The 16,250-nt window shown below is 45.3% G+C and overlaps 1 protein-coding gene across 10 annotated transcripts in view; it reads right to left on the reverse strand.

Moving 5' to 3' along the window:
• The window catches only part of syne1a (spectrin repeat containing, nuclear envelope 1a), a 95,358-nt gene extending 80,217 nt beyond the window's left edge, over positions 1–15,141 (reverse strand). For 5 of the 10 annotated variants that reach the window (XM_052052393.1, XM_052052395.1, XM_052052400.1 and 2 more), the window contains exons 1-2: positions 4,716–5,049; positions 2,813–2,874 (exon numbers count right to left, since the gene is read on the reverse strand). In XM_052052393.1, coding sequence (XP_051908353.1) covers positions 2,813–2,874; positions 4,716–4,845 — 192 coding nt within the window. In that variant the 5' untranslated portion in view covers positions 4,846–5,049. Of the gene's footprint in view, positions 1–2,812; positions 2,875–4,715; positions 5,050–14,234; positions 14,643–14,936 lie in introns of those variants that run through there. The other 5 variants (XM_052052402.1, XM_052052401.1, XM_052052399.1 and 2 more) reach the window with 2 other exon arrangements.
• Between the last annotated feature and the right edge of the window lie 1,109 nt (positions 15,142–16,250).

The raw sequence follows: 16,250 nt of genomic DNA on the forward strand, positions 1-16,250 counted from the left end.
TTTGAAAGACTTTGACTCCAACTGTACTTAATCGAGCGAGTGTTTGCTTATGCAACATCTTTTTGGGGAGGCTAATTAGACGCCGTAACCCCCCCCCCCCCCCACCCCCACAGACACTTTCCAGATAGGGAGCTTCACTTGGCAGTGTAATCTGAGCGAAAACACTTAAGTGTACTGAAGCTTGTTTACTGAAGAGACGCCTGAGCGACGACGAGACCTCTGCCGCTCACGCCGGCCACTCGGTAATTAAGCTTTAAACCGTCTCAGAGGGGATTTGCCGGAACGCAAAGTTGGGTGCTCACTCGTTGGCTTCCAACCCCCCCGCCCCCCTCCACAGTCGACCCAAATGTCACGACCAGTGCCATGCAGGGTGGGGCTGCCTGATACAAAATTAATCTGAAGAGCGAAAAAAAAAATTCTATGGGTAAACGCAATTAAGATACAAATGCAGTATGTACACTCTAGACGCAAAAACACAAATCTAATTTATTACTACATTATTCATAGTGTTAAAAAAAAAATCTCCACATTTTGTACTTTCGTGAGAGAGTGTCTTAACTTAATCTGGTGAACCGCTAAGTGTAATAAGATTCATCCGACGTCTTAGTAAATTGGCGGTTCTCACATGCTGAAATGTCTTTTGTTATACCTGTAGAGTTTGGGGAGCGGGTGGGTAAAAAGGAACTTCCCCCCCCCCCCACCCCCCGCCCCCGACCCTCAAAGCCGTGTCTCAACTCACCTAACGATTAATCACATAGCTTTAGGCGCTGAATTAAAGACCTGTGATAACTGGTTGTGGCCTAATCATCTCCATAGCCGAGGGCACGATCTATCCCTCGGAGAGCCGAGTTCAACCAACTGTTAAAGCTCTTCTGTCTCTTTCATTGCGCACACTTTTTTCTTTTCCTCCAAAAGCCTCTTACAACTAAATGCCGTTTCCAGGAACTTTCTTCATGGGGGGGGGGGAAGGGGGGGGGGGGGGGCTCGGGAGGGTGAGCGCATCTCGTAATTTAGAAGAACTCCATCCATCCATCCATCTTCTACCGCTTATCCGGGGCCGGGTCGCGGGGGCAACAGCTTTAGCAGGGAAGCCCAGACTTCCCTCTCCCTAGCTACTTCTTCCAGCTCTCCCCGGGGGATCCCGAGGCGTTCCCAGGCCAGCTGGGTGACATAGTCTCTCCAGCATGTCCTGAGTCTTCCTCGGGGTCTCCTCCCGGTGGGACATGCCCGGAACACCTCACCAGGGAGGCGTTCAGGAGGCATCCGAATCAGATGCCCAAGCCACCTCATCTGGCTCCTCTCGATGTGGAGGAGAAGCGGCTTGACTCTGAGCCCCTCCCGGATGACCGAGCTTCTCACCTTATCTCTAAGGGAGAACCCGGACACCCTGCGGAGAAAACTCATTTCGGCTGCTTGTATCCGGGATCTCGTTCTTTCGGTCACGCATCTCCTCATAGAAGAACTCCATTCACCTTATCTTGATGTTCATCAGAGTTTTTTTTTTTTTTTTTGGAAATGACATTTGGAAATGACCACTCAGCATATCCATGGCAACACCGGGAGGAAGCAACCAGGGCAATCAACTAGAGAGGGGGAGACGTGCGCTTTTGGTTGGAACTATGATGGATATCAGCCACAACATTAGGTACAGTACAGTAGATGGTTTGGCAGATACTTTTATGGAACAGAAGTGCAATGGCGAGTATGACACGTTAAAATGTGGTTAAAATGGTCATAATGATTTGATAGTCGTGCGCGATAAATATCAAATGTCTAAAATTTTAAAAAAATCTAAATCGGCCCTCTCTGGCTCCATTTTGTGCCTCTAATTTGATACGCAGAACATCACCACGCCGGAGGCTAAACAACCAGAGACAGAAGGCATTCATTACGTGTTGTCCTCGAACATTTAGGGCCCTATTTTCAAGACAGGCACTTTTGTGCGCTGCGTAATATTTTTTTTTAAAGCGCATTTCCATTTTACTCCAAAACGGTACATAAATAAACCATGCGTTTATGTTTGGCGTCATAAAAAATTCAAGCAGTTTCTATATATTTGGCTGCGGATAATTTCCCGCCCGCGTGATCCCAAACCGTGAGATTTCATATTACGTCAAGGTTTATTCCCGGGGGGGGGGGGGGGGGGGGGGGGGGGGGGTTGGGGGGGGGGGCTTTTCAAATGAATTTTCTGCACCGCGTCGCCAGGGTTCAAGGTCTCCTCAGCTGCCTGAATCCAATCGGAAAGAATACTTTGTGTTGCAGCGTGACGGACTTACCTTGTCTTCACATTCTGGACCTGCTACTCAAGTCCTAAACGTGCAATAAAACAATGACACCCCCCGTAACAAAGCCTCCTTAGTATGTAGCTGGATGGGGGGCAGATGCTGAGTGAGAGTTACAGTTTGTCTGAGCTTATTACGTTCGAAACGCTTATCCAGATTCCATCTAAATGGGTAAAGAGGACGTGGCGCGTTATCGACACTTAAATGACAAATGTTAGCTCCCAGGAACAAAGAAGTCTACTCGGTTAATTGCTCTCATGTGAAAGCGGTAATTAGAGTGAGTGTAAAAGCTTTTCCTTGCAGCGAAACGAGAGTGAGAGCGCGAAAACAATAAGAGGCGTGTGTGTGTGCGGGTGGTCTTAACTGCCTGGGCATGCGGGCCCCATGACCGGCTCAGCAATGTGTTTTGAAAATGGAGCAAATGTCCCGAGCGCACAAAGCGCTGAGAAGAATGGGGAAGTTGGATCGGGACGGCGGGGGGCGGCGATGCAGGCGCTGCTGCTGGCAGAGGGAATCGAACGCCATCTTACCTTGGCCAAGTGAGAATTGATCCATTTAGTGAACGTCCTCTTCTGCACAGACTCCTGCTCGTCTGTAAATCAGAAGACACAACGTCACCGTCGGTCACCGACAAAACAGGAGATGGGGAATACGCTTGTTGGCTGGAGAGCTTTCACATTAAAGCGAGACCAAAATAGACTTCAAAGGGGAGTTCGAAAACACTTCTTGACCCCACCGCATAAAATACTCTTCTGTGTACCGCCACCAAGTTTGACACTATTTCGTCCGTGCGCCACCACTGCAATATCCTTGAGATACCATCAGTGAAAGCCGAAAGCGGGCAGGGAGTTCCTCCGCTTTAATGAATAGTCGTGAGGATTTGATTTAAAAGACAAGTTGGTTAGTGGGTCACCGAGTACAATGGGCACTCAGGTATAATTTGTCATTCATAATGCAGATGGGCACATTTCAATGAGCCACTGAGCAGGTCCCTCCCCGGATGAATTTTCTCTCTTGATCTGATCAAATATTGATATGTGGTAATATCGGAAGGGGAAATGAGAATGATTTCGGCCACTTTAAAAGAAAGAGCACGCATGATGGGAGGGGAACATCGGCGCCTGTGTGTGCGGTACAGTCAGCTTGTGGGACGAGGTGACTTTGAGATCCCACTGGCATCCATTCAATATGTACAAAGGAGGGGGGGGGGGGGGGAATGTAAGCTCGGCAAGCCAGCCCGCGAGCGGCATTTCAACACACTTGATTAGCTTCTCAGGCGGCATCGGTCTGTATCATTAGTCTCATCAACGGCGGCCGGCCCTCTTATCTAAATGAAAAATCATTAAGGTCTGCTTGGTTGTCCTGGCGGCTGCGGTTGCTGCGGTAACAAAGCGCAGCCGCAAATTGGAGGAAGTGGAGGTACAAACCGGTTTATCTCATGGGCAAACATCTTGATAAATAAAACATAGTATTTAAATGAGTTTAAAAATCCTGGCAGAATTCAATCCAGAAGTCTGCAGGCAAACTCTTTTTTTTGTTGTTATGTCGATTTAAGCCAATCAAAATTTCACTCAACCATCAATTCACATTGACCTCCTGGCAGTGGAATGCCAATACCAGTGCATGGCGATAAAGCACCATTAAAATGGTTTGCCAACTGCCAAAAGAGCTCCCAGAAGAAGCATAAGAAAGTCATTAATTCATACATTTGGAACACATTAATTGCATTTCCATTCATTTCAATGGAGAAAGATGCTTTGTGATATGAACGTGGTCATGTAAAAAAAAAAAAAAAAGCATCACTGTTTTTTTTTTTTTTGGTCTTAGATCTATTTGGTCATGCACAAGCAGAGCCACCGCATGACACAACCGAGTAACACAGCTTACTAAATGTGCACTTTTTGAGCTTCAGTGCCTTGCTAAAGGGCGCCCTCCAACAATGTCTATGCTGCAGACTGGCATCGCTCCAGTGTCCCCTTCTAATTAACATCAGCATAGCCCACAGTTGGTCTCAAACCTGCCACCCTGCCATCTCTTAAGTCCTTACAGATGGGGCTCCCGTTGCACCCCCCCCTCCCCACCCCTCCTTTAAATATATCTGAACCCACCCTGCAGCTGAACAAATATCTTCTCCACGGGGAAGACTTAAAAACCACAGGCACTCACTCAAGACAGTTCCGGAAGTATTTGGACAGCGGTGATCTGTTTTTTTTTTGTTTTTTTTTTTCGATGTTTGCCACCGCAATGGATTTGAATGAATAAAGACATTAAGATGGTGATTCGCATCCCCACAAAAAGTGCAGCACTTGCCAGTGAGGAATGGAAGCCGTTTGTGCAACTGTCCAAATACTTCTGGACTTCATTTTACACTGCAGTGCCGCCGCCGCTACACACACACACACACACACACTCAAGAGCGGATTACACACTCACCACGGAGGTAGAGGTAGAAGCCAGTCACAAGGTTGAACGGTATGTTCTTTTTCGAGGATGCGTCACCCTCCGCTCGTCTCGCCACTTGGTACCCCGGTCTGCGCCTCTCATAGGCTGGTCGGGAGGACATCCTCCCCCAAAAATGAAGCAGGGCTACACTTTGCCCTTGCTGCCAACTCTTCCGGGAGCCAAAAGCTCCTATGAAACTGTCGCTCTGCAGTCGTACAGTACGAGTAATTTTCCTTCCTGCTCAGCAGCACAACAGTGTCAAAAAAAAAAAGTGTGCGCGTGTAAGTGAGTGCAGTGCCGACTTGCCTCAGCATCAATCTTTCTCTCACTCTCTTCACACTTCAGCCCCTCCCCTCCTCGTTTCCCACTGTTGGTACCAAGCGCGACCTTCCCTCCGCCGCACGGCCAATCACAAAGCACGGGAAGGCATGATGTCACTGCAGCCTTGAAGGGCACCGCTGAGCCGGTCGGGATGCGCGCACACACAAGCGCACACGCAGGCGTGCAACGCTCACAATGGCAGCAAAGTGCAGGAATTCCCTCGCTACACGCCGCCGCCGCCGCCGTCTTTGGCGCTCTCATCCACGCGGACGGGCAAGCGGCGCTCCCGGGCTGCCGGCTTTCTTGTGCACACAGCCTGCGGGGGAGCGCGCGAGCACCAGGGCGCTTCTGCTGTCTGATCTTCCACTTCAAGTCTGTTCAGAGACTCTTTCATTCGCTCCTCGCATGCAGTGTTGTTTTTTTTCCTGGGGAGACCAGGCTTAGCATAAACAAAAAGTCACTTCCAAAACAAAAGATATTGTCTATAATGTACAGTGGAATCCTTTAAGACTTCAAGATATATGGCGATGGTAGGAGGAGATATGTCTTTTCATAAAAGCCATTTAGCCACTACAAAGTCAACTGTAGTCTACCCCCGCAGGCGAAAGGTGGGATGCACCCTGCACTGGTCACCAATCAGTCAGAGGGTTCATAGTCCACTGCACAAAAAAAAAAAAAAATTTTTGAATCAAGTAACTACCTTGAATTATTCTCATGAGCAACACCAGCAGAAGACTCGAATACCAAACATTCCTTTCAATGATCCCTTCAGTGTATCCAGTATGTGACCCGTCTTGGAAAGTCACTGTCTTTTTTTTTTTTTTTTTTTTTGGAGCCACGCTCACACTAAAGCATGCGCGCCCAATCAGTGTGATGCAATATCAAAGCACAAAAGCTCCTCTTTGGATCCTCCCATTCAAGAGGCAGGAAAAGCAATATTCACGCAGATCGCGGCGGGCCTTCTATCAGCTTTAAAGATGAAAGACCATTTATCACTTGTGCAATTTTTTTTCTCCTCCTTTTGTTCTTTTGGGTGACCCCCCCACACCCCCACACCGCACCCTCGCTCCACCCCACCCCTTTGCTCACCCGCCTTTACACGCAAGCCATTTTAATTATGAAAAGTCATCAATAACCCGTAGCGGCTGTCATCTGCTATCTGCCTGCTGATTATCGCACTCTAGCCTGTTCGCACAGCTCCTGTCGTTTTTTTTTTAACCTTGCCCTCTATCTGACATTTTTTACACCATATGTCCAGGTATTATATTTAAGTGTAGAGGAAAAAGACATTTTTACCTAGTTTAGCATCCGCCTCCCAGACGCTTCATTAGGTACACCTGCACTCTACTGAGCTCAATATAAAAGCATGACCCGTCCTAATTTTGTAATTAATGTAACAACACAACAGCGCTAAAATCATGAACAAAAACTCCACACATGGAGACCCGAGCCTGGATTTAAACCCCCCCAACCTTCAAACGTCGCTTCCGCTTCAACCACTCCAGCAAGATGCAACCTGAGCTGTCCGAGGTGCTGAAACCATTCGCAGCAGCAATTGCTCTTCTAATTGATTCACAAAGACAACAACAACAAGAAAAAAAGAATCAACTTCAGGGAAGTCTTTTAACACGTTACATATCTTGTCAGAGAATGGCTCCAGTTCACAGGAATCGAGCAATTCCCAAAGAGTTGAACTGATAAGAAAAAACAACCTCGGGATAAAATCCCAACAAGAAGGTGAGACTTGTAGGGCGCCGCTGTGGGAGCAGAGAGAGAAAAGTGAATAGGCCTGTAAACACACACACACACACACACACACACACAAACACACACACGCGCGCACGCAGGAATTCAATCACTTTCCCTTTCTGGCGCTCGACATTGGAATCAACCAACGCAGACCTTCGGGCTGCAGCCCTCTGGAGTGTTCTGACGTTGTTCTCATGGGAGAGTAAAGACGGAGGGTCAAAACAAACCAGGCTAGAAGCGCAGCTGGTTGCTGGTTCGGGATCCCTAATGGACAGCCGACAGCCCGGCAGATAGTGGAGCTTTTCCCCGAGGTAGTGAGAGTTCAACGCGGGTCGGTGCAGTTAACGTCTACAGGGCAAGCGAGACTTCGTGAGGACGAGAGAAGCAGCCTCTTTTCGACTATTAAAGAAAAGTACAAAAGGGTTCCTGAAAGGGGAAGGGGGTCAGGGGGTGAAGGGGGGGTGTATACTGTAGCTTCTGCTCGCATTGTAATCATTCTACCCAGGGGTTGTTTGGAGTGGAATTCTTAGCAGCAAAAGCCTCTTATTCAAGCTCGTGAGAGGCACAGCGCCTCCTTGAGGTCATATAAATACTCAGTTTGGAAGCATGTGGATTAAACCAAAAAGAATATATCACATACAAGAAGAGAAAAATATCCACTGGTATAAATGGAATTCACAGATTTTTTTTTTCATTGAACACAGGTGTCAGTCGTGCAGGTATTTTTTTTTTTACTTTTATATTTGTTACATACAGTACAGCACTTGACATCGGAACAGTGAATTTTTTTTAAAGATATATATATGCCTTGTTTGGGTTGATGCCAATGCAACTTCGCCACTAAGCCGATTCCACCCAGCAGAGATGATATGTTCCTGTGTCCTTTGTGCTCAAAAAGTTATTTAAAGGTTTATACTGCCACTGGTATGCTGTTCTGTTCGTATTAAGCTAGCGGACTTTGTGTAAAGTAACTCGCAGATGATGCAGGTGTGAATGCCGGAGGTCACAATCGCAGTGGCAGAGTGTCACTAGAACAAAAACAAAGCCACACAAATGCCTCCGTGGTGCTAATGCATCTTCCTCTCCAGTGGGACATTAATGGATCAAGCCCGTTCAAGCTATCTGATGCTAAAAGGGTGGCCGCGCACATGTTTGTTATCCACTCTACAAAGTGATTACGCAGATTGGGGGGGGCCTTTTTTCGCTCTCCTCTTGACATCTTTATGCTCGCCTCCACATTCCGGCTCTTCTCTTTCAACCCCACAATGCCTCATTTAAAAAAAAAAAAAAAAGGCTCTTTGCTACAGTTCCTGCCGGAGCTCTTACAGCACAAAATGTCATTTAAAAAAAAAAAAAAAAAAAAACCTCGCCACCTCCACTCAACCCATTCAGCCTCGACACTCGCCATGCCACTTCATTTGTACCCCCCAACGCGGAAGTGCAAGAGGCGGATATCCAAACGGCACCCCATTAGCGTGCCTAATTACATTTCAGAAATCATCACACACACATTAAAGAGGCTGAGAAGAGGTGGCGGCGACACACAAGTCAACGTGATTACCAAAACAAGCACTGCCATTCCCTTTTCTCCAGCAGATGTGCTGAGGAGTCGCTGACAAATTATGTCCAAATGTTGGCTAACAATAGGGTCATTTAGACAAATTTCCCCACACCTGCAGCAAACGCCCACACACACACACACACACACAACACATTACACAGAATACAACAGAATCATCTCTCAGTATACAGCTGTGAAAACTTTTCATTTCCATCCGCAAAGAGCTTTGTAGCTTAAACTAAGCATGAAGATTCAGCACTGAGAGCATTAGAGATGCAATATACATATATATGTATATTCATATTTATTCAGTTGCTCTCTCCATGAATGTAATGCAGTGTGTGTTTATCTGTGCATGTGTGTGTGTGTGTGTGTGTGTGTTTGACTGGGTCAGACAGTCTAAGCTCTTTATCCAGGTTCAGCAAGCGGCACAGCACATATTACAGGGGCCACTAAGTAAGCGAAAGCGCAGGCGTCAGCAGCGCTAACCGAATCACTGCGGCCGCTGTGGTAAATTCAGTTACTCTCGTGAAAGAGAGATTTATGTATATATATTTGAAAAATCTGACACTACCATAAGCCAGCCTTTGTCTTACAAATTTTTATGTAAAATGTTATGTGTTGCGTGTGTGTGTGTGTGTCTGTGCGTTTGTCTTACTGTATATTGTGCATGTTAAATTGCTCCATGTACAGCACTTTGTATGCAGCGATGGCTGTTTGAAAGTGCTCTATAAATACTGTTGACTTGACTTACAAAATGTTCTCCCACATTATAAAAACATGCATGGCAGGTTAATGGAACACTGTAGATTGTCCCGAGGTGTAATTGTGAGCGCGAATGGTCGTCCGTCAATGTATGCCCTGCGATTGGCTGGCAACCCGTTCAAGGTGTACCCCGCCTACTAAGACAGCAACCCGCGACCCTTGTGAGGATAAGTGAATTTGAAAATGGATGGAAGAAAATATTCTTTGAAGTCGATGCATCAACCTACTACCTTTTTTTTCTTTATCCTTCCAACTCTATTTACTATTTCTTGTTTTACACTGTCAAAATAACATCCGTGAAAAAAGGTCGTCCAAAGAACAAATAATGGCCTAGGACCTTTGTAGAGTACAATGAAGGATTTTTTAAAAAGACCAAGAATGACTTTCTGTGCCACAAAGTCACATATGCTGGAACCGAGACGTTATCTGGTCAGCTCAGAGGTCAGGGCGCCACCTCCATTTAAAGAAAACTTGTTCAATAGAGCGCCAGTGGCCAAATTTGCAACCATCCAATCATACGCTGACAGTCCAAAAGTAAAAAGGGGGAAGGAGGTGCCTGGGCGGGGAAGATAAGAGTGAGCGTGTGAGTCAAAGTATTAGAGAGAGAGTGGAACGCGACGGGTTGTCCGGATGCTATCTGGCGAGCACATTGTGCTGTAACGTTCATCAAAACGATCTGGTGCCCCCATCTGACACACAACATTGTAGATAAAAAGAAAATCTAGGGGGACTGTATCACTGCATCAGTGTGGCCTGGAGATGTCATTTTACCTCACGTGGGTCGGATCAATGGCAACTTGTACCGAATTGTCTTCCGCAATCAAACTATGTGTAAGGCTTTGAAAACAAAATGTCCCATAAAGTAGAAAACTTAAATCTGATGTCGTTCAGCCCATCACACATATGAAAGAAGTGAATATTAGTGTTCGTTAATACACGACAACCTATTATTGCAATTCCCACATATTATACATTGGAACGTCAAAGGTCGAACAGTCTATTCCCTGACTCCCTCAGTGTGTGTGTGTGTGTATGTGTGTGTGTCCCAAGTGACGCGTTCTTGTGTCTCCGGCCTTGAATGGCCGCTGAGCTCAAAGAGATTAGAATCTGATAAGAAGCATGAAATGTCAGTGAGACACTCCCATTGGATTCCACACAATGCGAACGCGTGTGCCAAAGGAGAATGTGAATCCGACAAGCCCGATGACCCTTTAAGGGGAGGGGAGAAGGGTCCATATTGATATCATGCGACTGCATAAATAGAGCTACGGTGGCAGCATAGTCTGTATGTTAAGTTACTGCAATATTTGGTCCCGGAACTATTGCAACTGTGAAAATTTGTGAAATTAAACCCTTGTGTCTGCATCTTTTATTTAGAGGGTAGGGGGAGGGAGACACTTCTGAGCAATAAATTGTAAAAAAAAATATATATATATGTATAAAATCAAAATCAGTCATATATTTCTTACTGGAATGCCAAGTAACATTTACATGTATGTAAAATGGACCTAGTATAGTGTCTTGCGGAACACCAGTTTCCGACTGTAGCGGGAGAACATTTTACTAGGCCCTACATAATAGTCAAGAGTGACGGTGATCTTCTAACTCATCATTTTTGTGGTAAAGAGAATCTAATAAGTACAAATGTGACCTTTTCACGAGAACTGAATAAAAAACAGTACAGAGCCTAGAATAAAAACATGCTGCAGCCTGCAGGGTATAACTCAACCCCTTAAACAAACTAATTGAAACGACACTATTTCCTAGGAGAAAACTAGTTTTGGAAAGAGTACAACTTGGAAGTCAACCAGTACCCTTGGAGTTGAAAATAAATGAAAAAAAGAATAGAAGGCAGCAAAAACTCGCAATCGGCAACATGGGGCATATCACAGCACTTCGGGTCCAAGGCGACATGGCTTCATTTTGAACGGGCTGGTTGACCTTCAAGCCTCGCCATGTGCCGAACGACCTCGGCTAAAACGCCTCGCGCACAGCCGAACAATCAAGGCCTAAAAGATACATCAGAGCCATTTTGGTTGTTTGTGTTGCCGCCTGCGTGTGAAGCCGCGTGGCGATAAATAGGCAATGTCCCGAAAACAACCAAGCCGGGCTGGCAAGGCTCAAGGTGACCGTCTGCTCGGGCATTCGATGGCTGCGGCCGAAGCGTCACGTCGCCCTTGGCAACCGCATGGCAAGATGGCCGCGTGCCAATAGGGCGGGCGGGCTGTGTCGGTTCCATCAGCAATCAGAGGCTTAAGAATTTGGCCGAGGAATCTTTTCTTCTCTGCTTCATTTTCGTCTTGCTGCTATATTGTAACTCTGCCCGGAAAAGGTTTTCATTGTTGTTGTTAGTAGGATTATGCAAAAAGTACGACTTCATAAAACCTTATGGAGGGTGGGCATGAACAAAGACAGACGTGTAGCTGTGCATTCGGGTGAATTATTTCTTTTGTAAAGAGAAAGAAAATTAATTGCGGGTTATAAAATGGGTCATGCATGCTTCTGCGTGAGCCACTTGAAACACTGCTGATGAATTCTATCAACCACTCATCAAAGAACAAATTAATAATAGAGAATCCCATTGACATGCTAGCGGCCAATTAACGGCGGGGGACACCCTGAACCGGTTGCCAGCCAATTGCAGGTTGAATTTTTAATCAATCGAGCTAAATTGCAAGTTTCTTCTTCTACTCTTTTGGGTAACAGAGTATGGATTTGAATGAGTACTTCACAAAGGGTTAACTTTTCAAAATTAGCATAATTTGGCATTGGCGGCCTTCTCCCCAGAACCTTGCAGAGCTACTTTGCTATCATTTTTCTTGAAATATCTTGCAGATGTACTCATACCCTCGCCCGTCCCTCCTCCCCCTCCTCGTCGGCCTTTCTGCCAGCACAGCAAGCATCTCTCAACACTGCAGAATTGACTCAAACGCAGTCAATCAGCTTTGCGCAACAAGCCGCCACAGCCTGAATAGACGGCGAGACGTCCTTTACGAACGACTAAATTGGACTGCGGTAAACTTTATCAGCCTGACGGGCAGGCAAGCAGACGTCGCTTAGAGCCAGCGGCGGAAATTGAACGCCTCCGCCACCCACCGGGGACAGAAAACGGAGGAGAAATTGAAAAGAGGAGAGACGGGATTTTTTTTTTTCCTCCCCTGAACAAAAGACACAAAACCATGCACATTCCTTAGCATATGGAGGAGTTCAGGCTGGGAGGTGTTCAAAGTGGCCTCGCCGTTCTCTGCCATATGGTGTCACTAATTGCTGTGTTTCAGTGCAGAGAGGTACAGCAAAAGAGATAAAGAAAGCTCCATATGTGTGTGTGTGTGTGTGTTGGTCTCTCCCAAAAATGGGACACAAGTTGGGATTGTTTTCACCTCACGTAGCATGACTGTTGAACGCTTCCAAAATGGACCCCCCCGAGGGGAGTCTATGGCTTATTTCATGCTATCTGCTCCTGATATCTGGAACACTGGCATGATAGAACAACTCCTCCAAAGGTTTGCGCAGTGTTAAAAGTGTGTTGGATGACATAGAGGAACTCTCAGGTGAGAGGGCGTTTGACGCGAAAGGAAGACGTACCGGTAAATAAAACGTGACCTCATTCAAAAATGAAGAAACCCCGAACAAAGGCGAAGCCGACTCTACTTAACGGAGTGGAACAAGCATGCCGACGCCAAATAGTGACGTGAATGATATTATCGTCCCACACACCTGCTACGAACTGTTACACGCCTGCATCTTTCATTTTGGACGACGCATCTCGATTGATGACCGAGTCATCGCAGGTTTCAGATCTGCTGCGCGGCACATCAAAAAAATATATTAAAAATTGATATTACATATGGTTGGTATCAGGCAGAAAGCTTACATCTCCAAAATCATCATTTCTCCTCAGGAAATGGAAAAAAAATTGACGTGAATTTCTTTCAATTTCTTTTCTTCCGATTCCAATATTTGGCGCCATCAAATTCCAAATACTCATACTTGTGCCCTCGTGAAAATCGTAACACAAAAGAAACGGCATCACGGGAAAAATGACAAGACTGTAATTAAAAAGCCATAAGGCTCCTCATGTGCGCCCGAGCTAATAGAGTAATTATGTCAGACATTTTTTGTGAACAAGCTACACTTACGCTGCTGAATTATTGACAATGCATATTATTTACTGCCCTTGAAGACTTGAAACGAGCCTCCCGTGTCGATGAAGACTGTACTGTAAAACAGGCTGCGAACGGTTGACAAATTAGGGCGCATTTTTGGCGAAGGGAGGCGGTGCCGTTACACATGTCCACATCAATAATGCAACAGTTTCGCACCACCGCTGTGTGTGAGCCCCTTTCATTTGCACTTAGCGTCTTAATCAAAGTATCTCACTTGTCTTTGAACAACACGGGAAGCGGAAAGCTTCTGAAATTTGAGGAAATCAATTCAGGAGGTGCAAAGTGTGCACAGTACAGTAATTAGAAATGGTGGTCTTATCATTATTTTAGGTAAATTGCTCCACTTTAAATTTTACCTGCTGCAGACAAACATTAAGTAAAAAAAATTAAAATAAAGAAAATTGAGTAGCACCGACCAATAGAAATGACATTTTTATTATCTAATGATATTTTTTTTAAAATACAGAAAAATAAGCAGTCCCAATGCATTCCGATATAATTAAGTTATTTCATCTGAGCAATGCCCCTTGTTGTTGTTCTCCGATTGGATGGCGATGTGCAATTAAGGTTGCATCCAATTGGTCAAAGTCAAATGAACCTGCAGGATCACACTCCATTTCTAATTCCCCAGCAGCCTCCTTTTCTTTTTAATCAGTGTTGCTAAGAGTCAATGAAAAGTTGACCTTTCACTGTAGCCGATGCAAAAGTAAAGATAGCAACTCCATTGCGTACCTGGAGACCTCAAAATACTCTTTCCTTAAATCCTACTTTGCGGCGAAAATAAAACTCGTATTTGTCATGAGCAAACGCAGCATACTGTCGCAAAACAAGGTGAATTTCCAGTCAGCATTTTTGCCTTTTTGCTGTGTCACGCCAATGGAGCAGGTCACCTCCAAACGTGCCGCGAGTGGAGAGACGGTGCGCTGTGAGTAAGCAATTAATACCTACCTTGCAGTCTCTGCATCACATTGGCAATGTCACGAGGAGAGTCTCTGGAGTGGTGCGGCGCAGCCATGCCGCTCGTCCTGCAGGTACCCGGCGTCGTCTCTCAATTCGACATTGGCTCCCTAACCCATATGCAGAAATGTTTTTGAGTTTCGTGTCAGGTTGTTGTTTCTCCTCAGTTCATCCCTGTTGCAGAAAGTCAGGCTCGGAGGTACCTCCTCCTCCTCCTCCTGCTGCTGCTGCTGCTGATGCTGATGATGATGTAAGCACAGCAGTTGTGTGTGCAGGCAGGAATGCTTCCTGGTTGGCATGAGCTGCCATCTGCTGTCCAACGGAAGAGGGTGTTACTTGTAGCCATGAGGACCAATCGGAGGCCAGGTAACATCAGCTGCTGTTGGTTCCCACTTTCCACTGTAAGAAATGTATTAAATTTTCTTTATGAGTGTATAACGGGGGCACTCTTTAACATGGAAATCCAAATAATATTTGACTATTAACATTCACTCCCAAAGACGTTTTTAAACGTCCTTTCGGACTTGGGTCTACAATTGGCTGGTAGTGAATGAGTTAAAAAGTACTAGAAAATAGATTTTCCTTGTAACAAGTAAAACTGCATGTCCGGGTATATTCGTGAATCAAATGATGACAAATGACATTCTATTGTTTGGTTGTCATTCTTGATGTATTTGGCTCGAGGGTGCGTACCTCCGCAGTCGGGTTTTGGAGTCGTTCATTCCTATGCAGACCGGCTCAGGGTGACCTCGAGCGGTTGCGAGCCCCTCAGGAGCGAGCAGATGCAGCCGAGCAGAAAGGAGTTGCCACTGCAGCAGAGGTCAAATCAAACAAGGAGTCAACGCAAGGAGTTTTCCTTCTGAGGGCACCCCTATCAACCAAGCTTCTGTTTGCTTATCGAATAAACGCTTATGCAGGGCGAAACGGCCGCTGTGTTAATCCCCACTCCTGTGTGCTCAGCAATTTGCCGCAGCTCATTAGAAAGTTGTGTGATGAAATTGACTTGATGCCAAAGAGACAGATGCTGCCCTCAGACCGTATCAGAACTAAATACTAATGGACTGCATTCGGTGTATCTAATTTTGTGGTACGTGAGTATATTTTTAACATGGTTGGAAGATTGCTGAGAATTTTGACTACTACTACTATTAATACTATCTTTTTGTGGAATTCTGATTTTCCTGTGGCACTCTGCTGCCTCTCATAGGTCACTCTTGGTACTACAGATAGCGGAAACGTTTGTTCATAACACAATAAAATCTGGAGGTAAAACAATGCTGTGGATTTTGTTTTTTTATAAATGTGTTTCACTCACATTTTAAATATTTAAAGGTTATAATTACATAAAAAGAGGTATGCATGCGTCACGGTGAAGGCCTACGTCAGAAGTGAACGCGCTACTTCTTTCCCCACTTAAATTGAAGCCCTAAAGCTGTTTATCATGGACTATTACTACACCTACTGGATGGAAACAGAAACATTAACTTTTCTTCTTTAAAAAAAAGGGGGGGGGGTTGGTCCAGTTGACAAAATTGCCAGCATGCCCAAAACAGAGTATACGAGTGAAAAGTAAAATAAATAAATGAACAAATAAATCAGCCCTCTTTGGCTCCACCTTGTGTCTCAAATTTGATTTGCATGAAACCGCAATGCCTGAGGAAAACCAACCAATCAAACAAAACAAGTATCAGATCATCATGGTTGCAAACTCCCGCTTCATTTTTCTGTTTAAGCATCCATTTGAGAAGGTATTTTATAAAGAAAAACTGAGCACTAAATTGCAAAGTAAATGAATGTGACGCTGATGAAAAATTTGCCCCTCTGCAGACTATGAACAATGCATTGGTTTAAGTGACCATTTGCATGCATTATTTTTTTTTTTTAACACGAATAGAAGTATTTTTTCTGGCCATTCCACTATCATGATGTCAGTATCCGTAAATGTTTCCAACTATTTTTTGTTTTTGTTAATGAAACTGGTCTGGAGTGTTGGACGTAAGTAGTGCG

The sequence above is a fragment of the Hippocampus zosterae genome, chromosome 19 (genome assembly GCF_025434085.1).
Source record: "Hippocampus zosterae strain Florida chromosome 19, ASM2543408v3, whole genome shotgun sequence".
Lineage (NCBI taxonomy): Eukaryota > Metazoa > Chordata > Actinopteri > Syngnathiformes > Syngnathidae > Hippocampus > Hippocampus zosterae.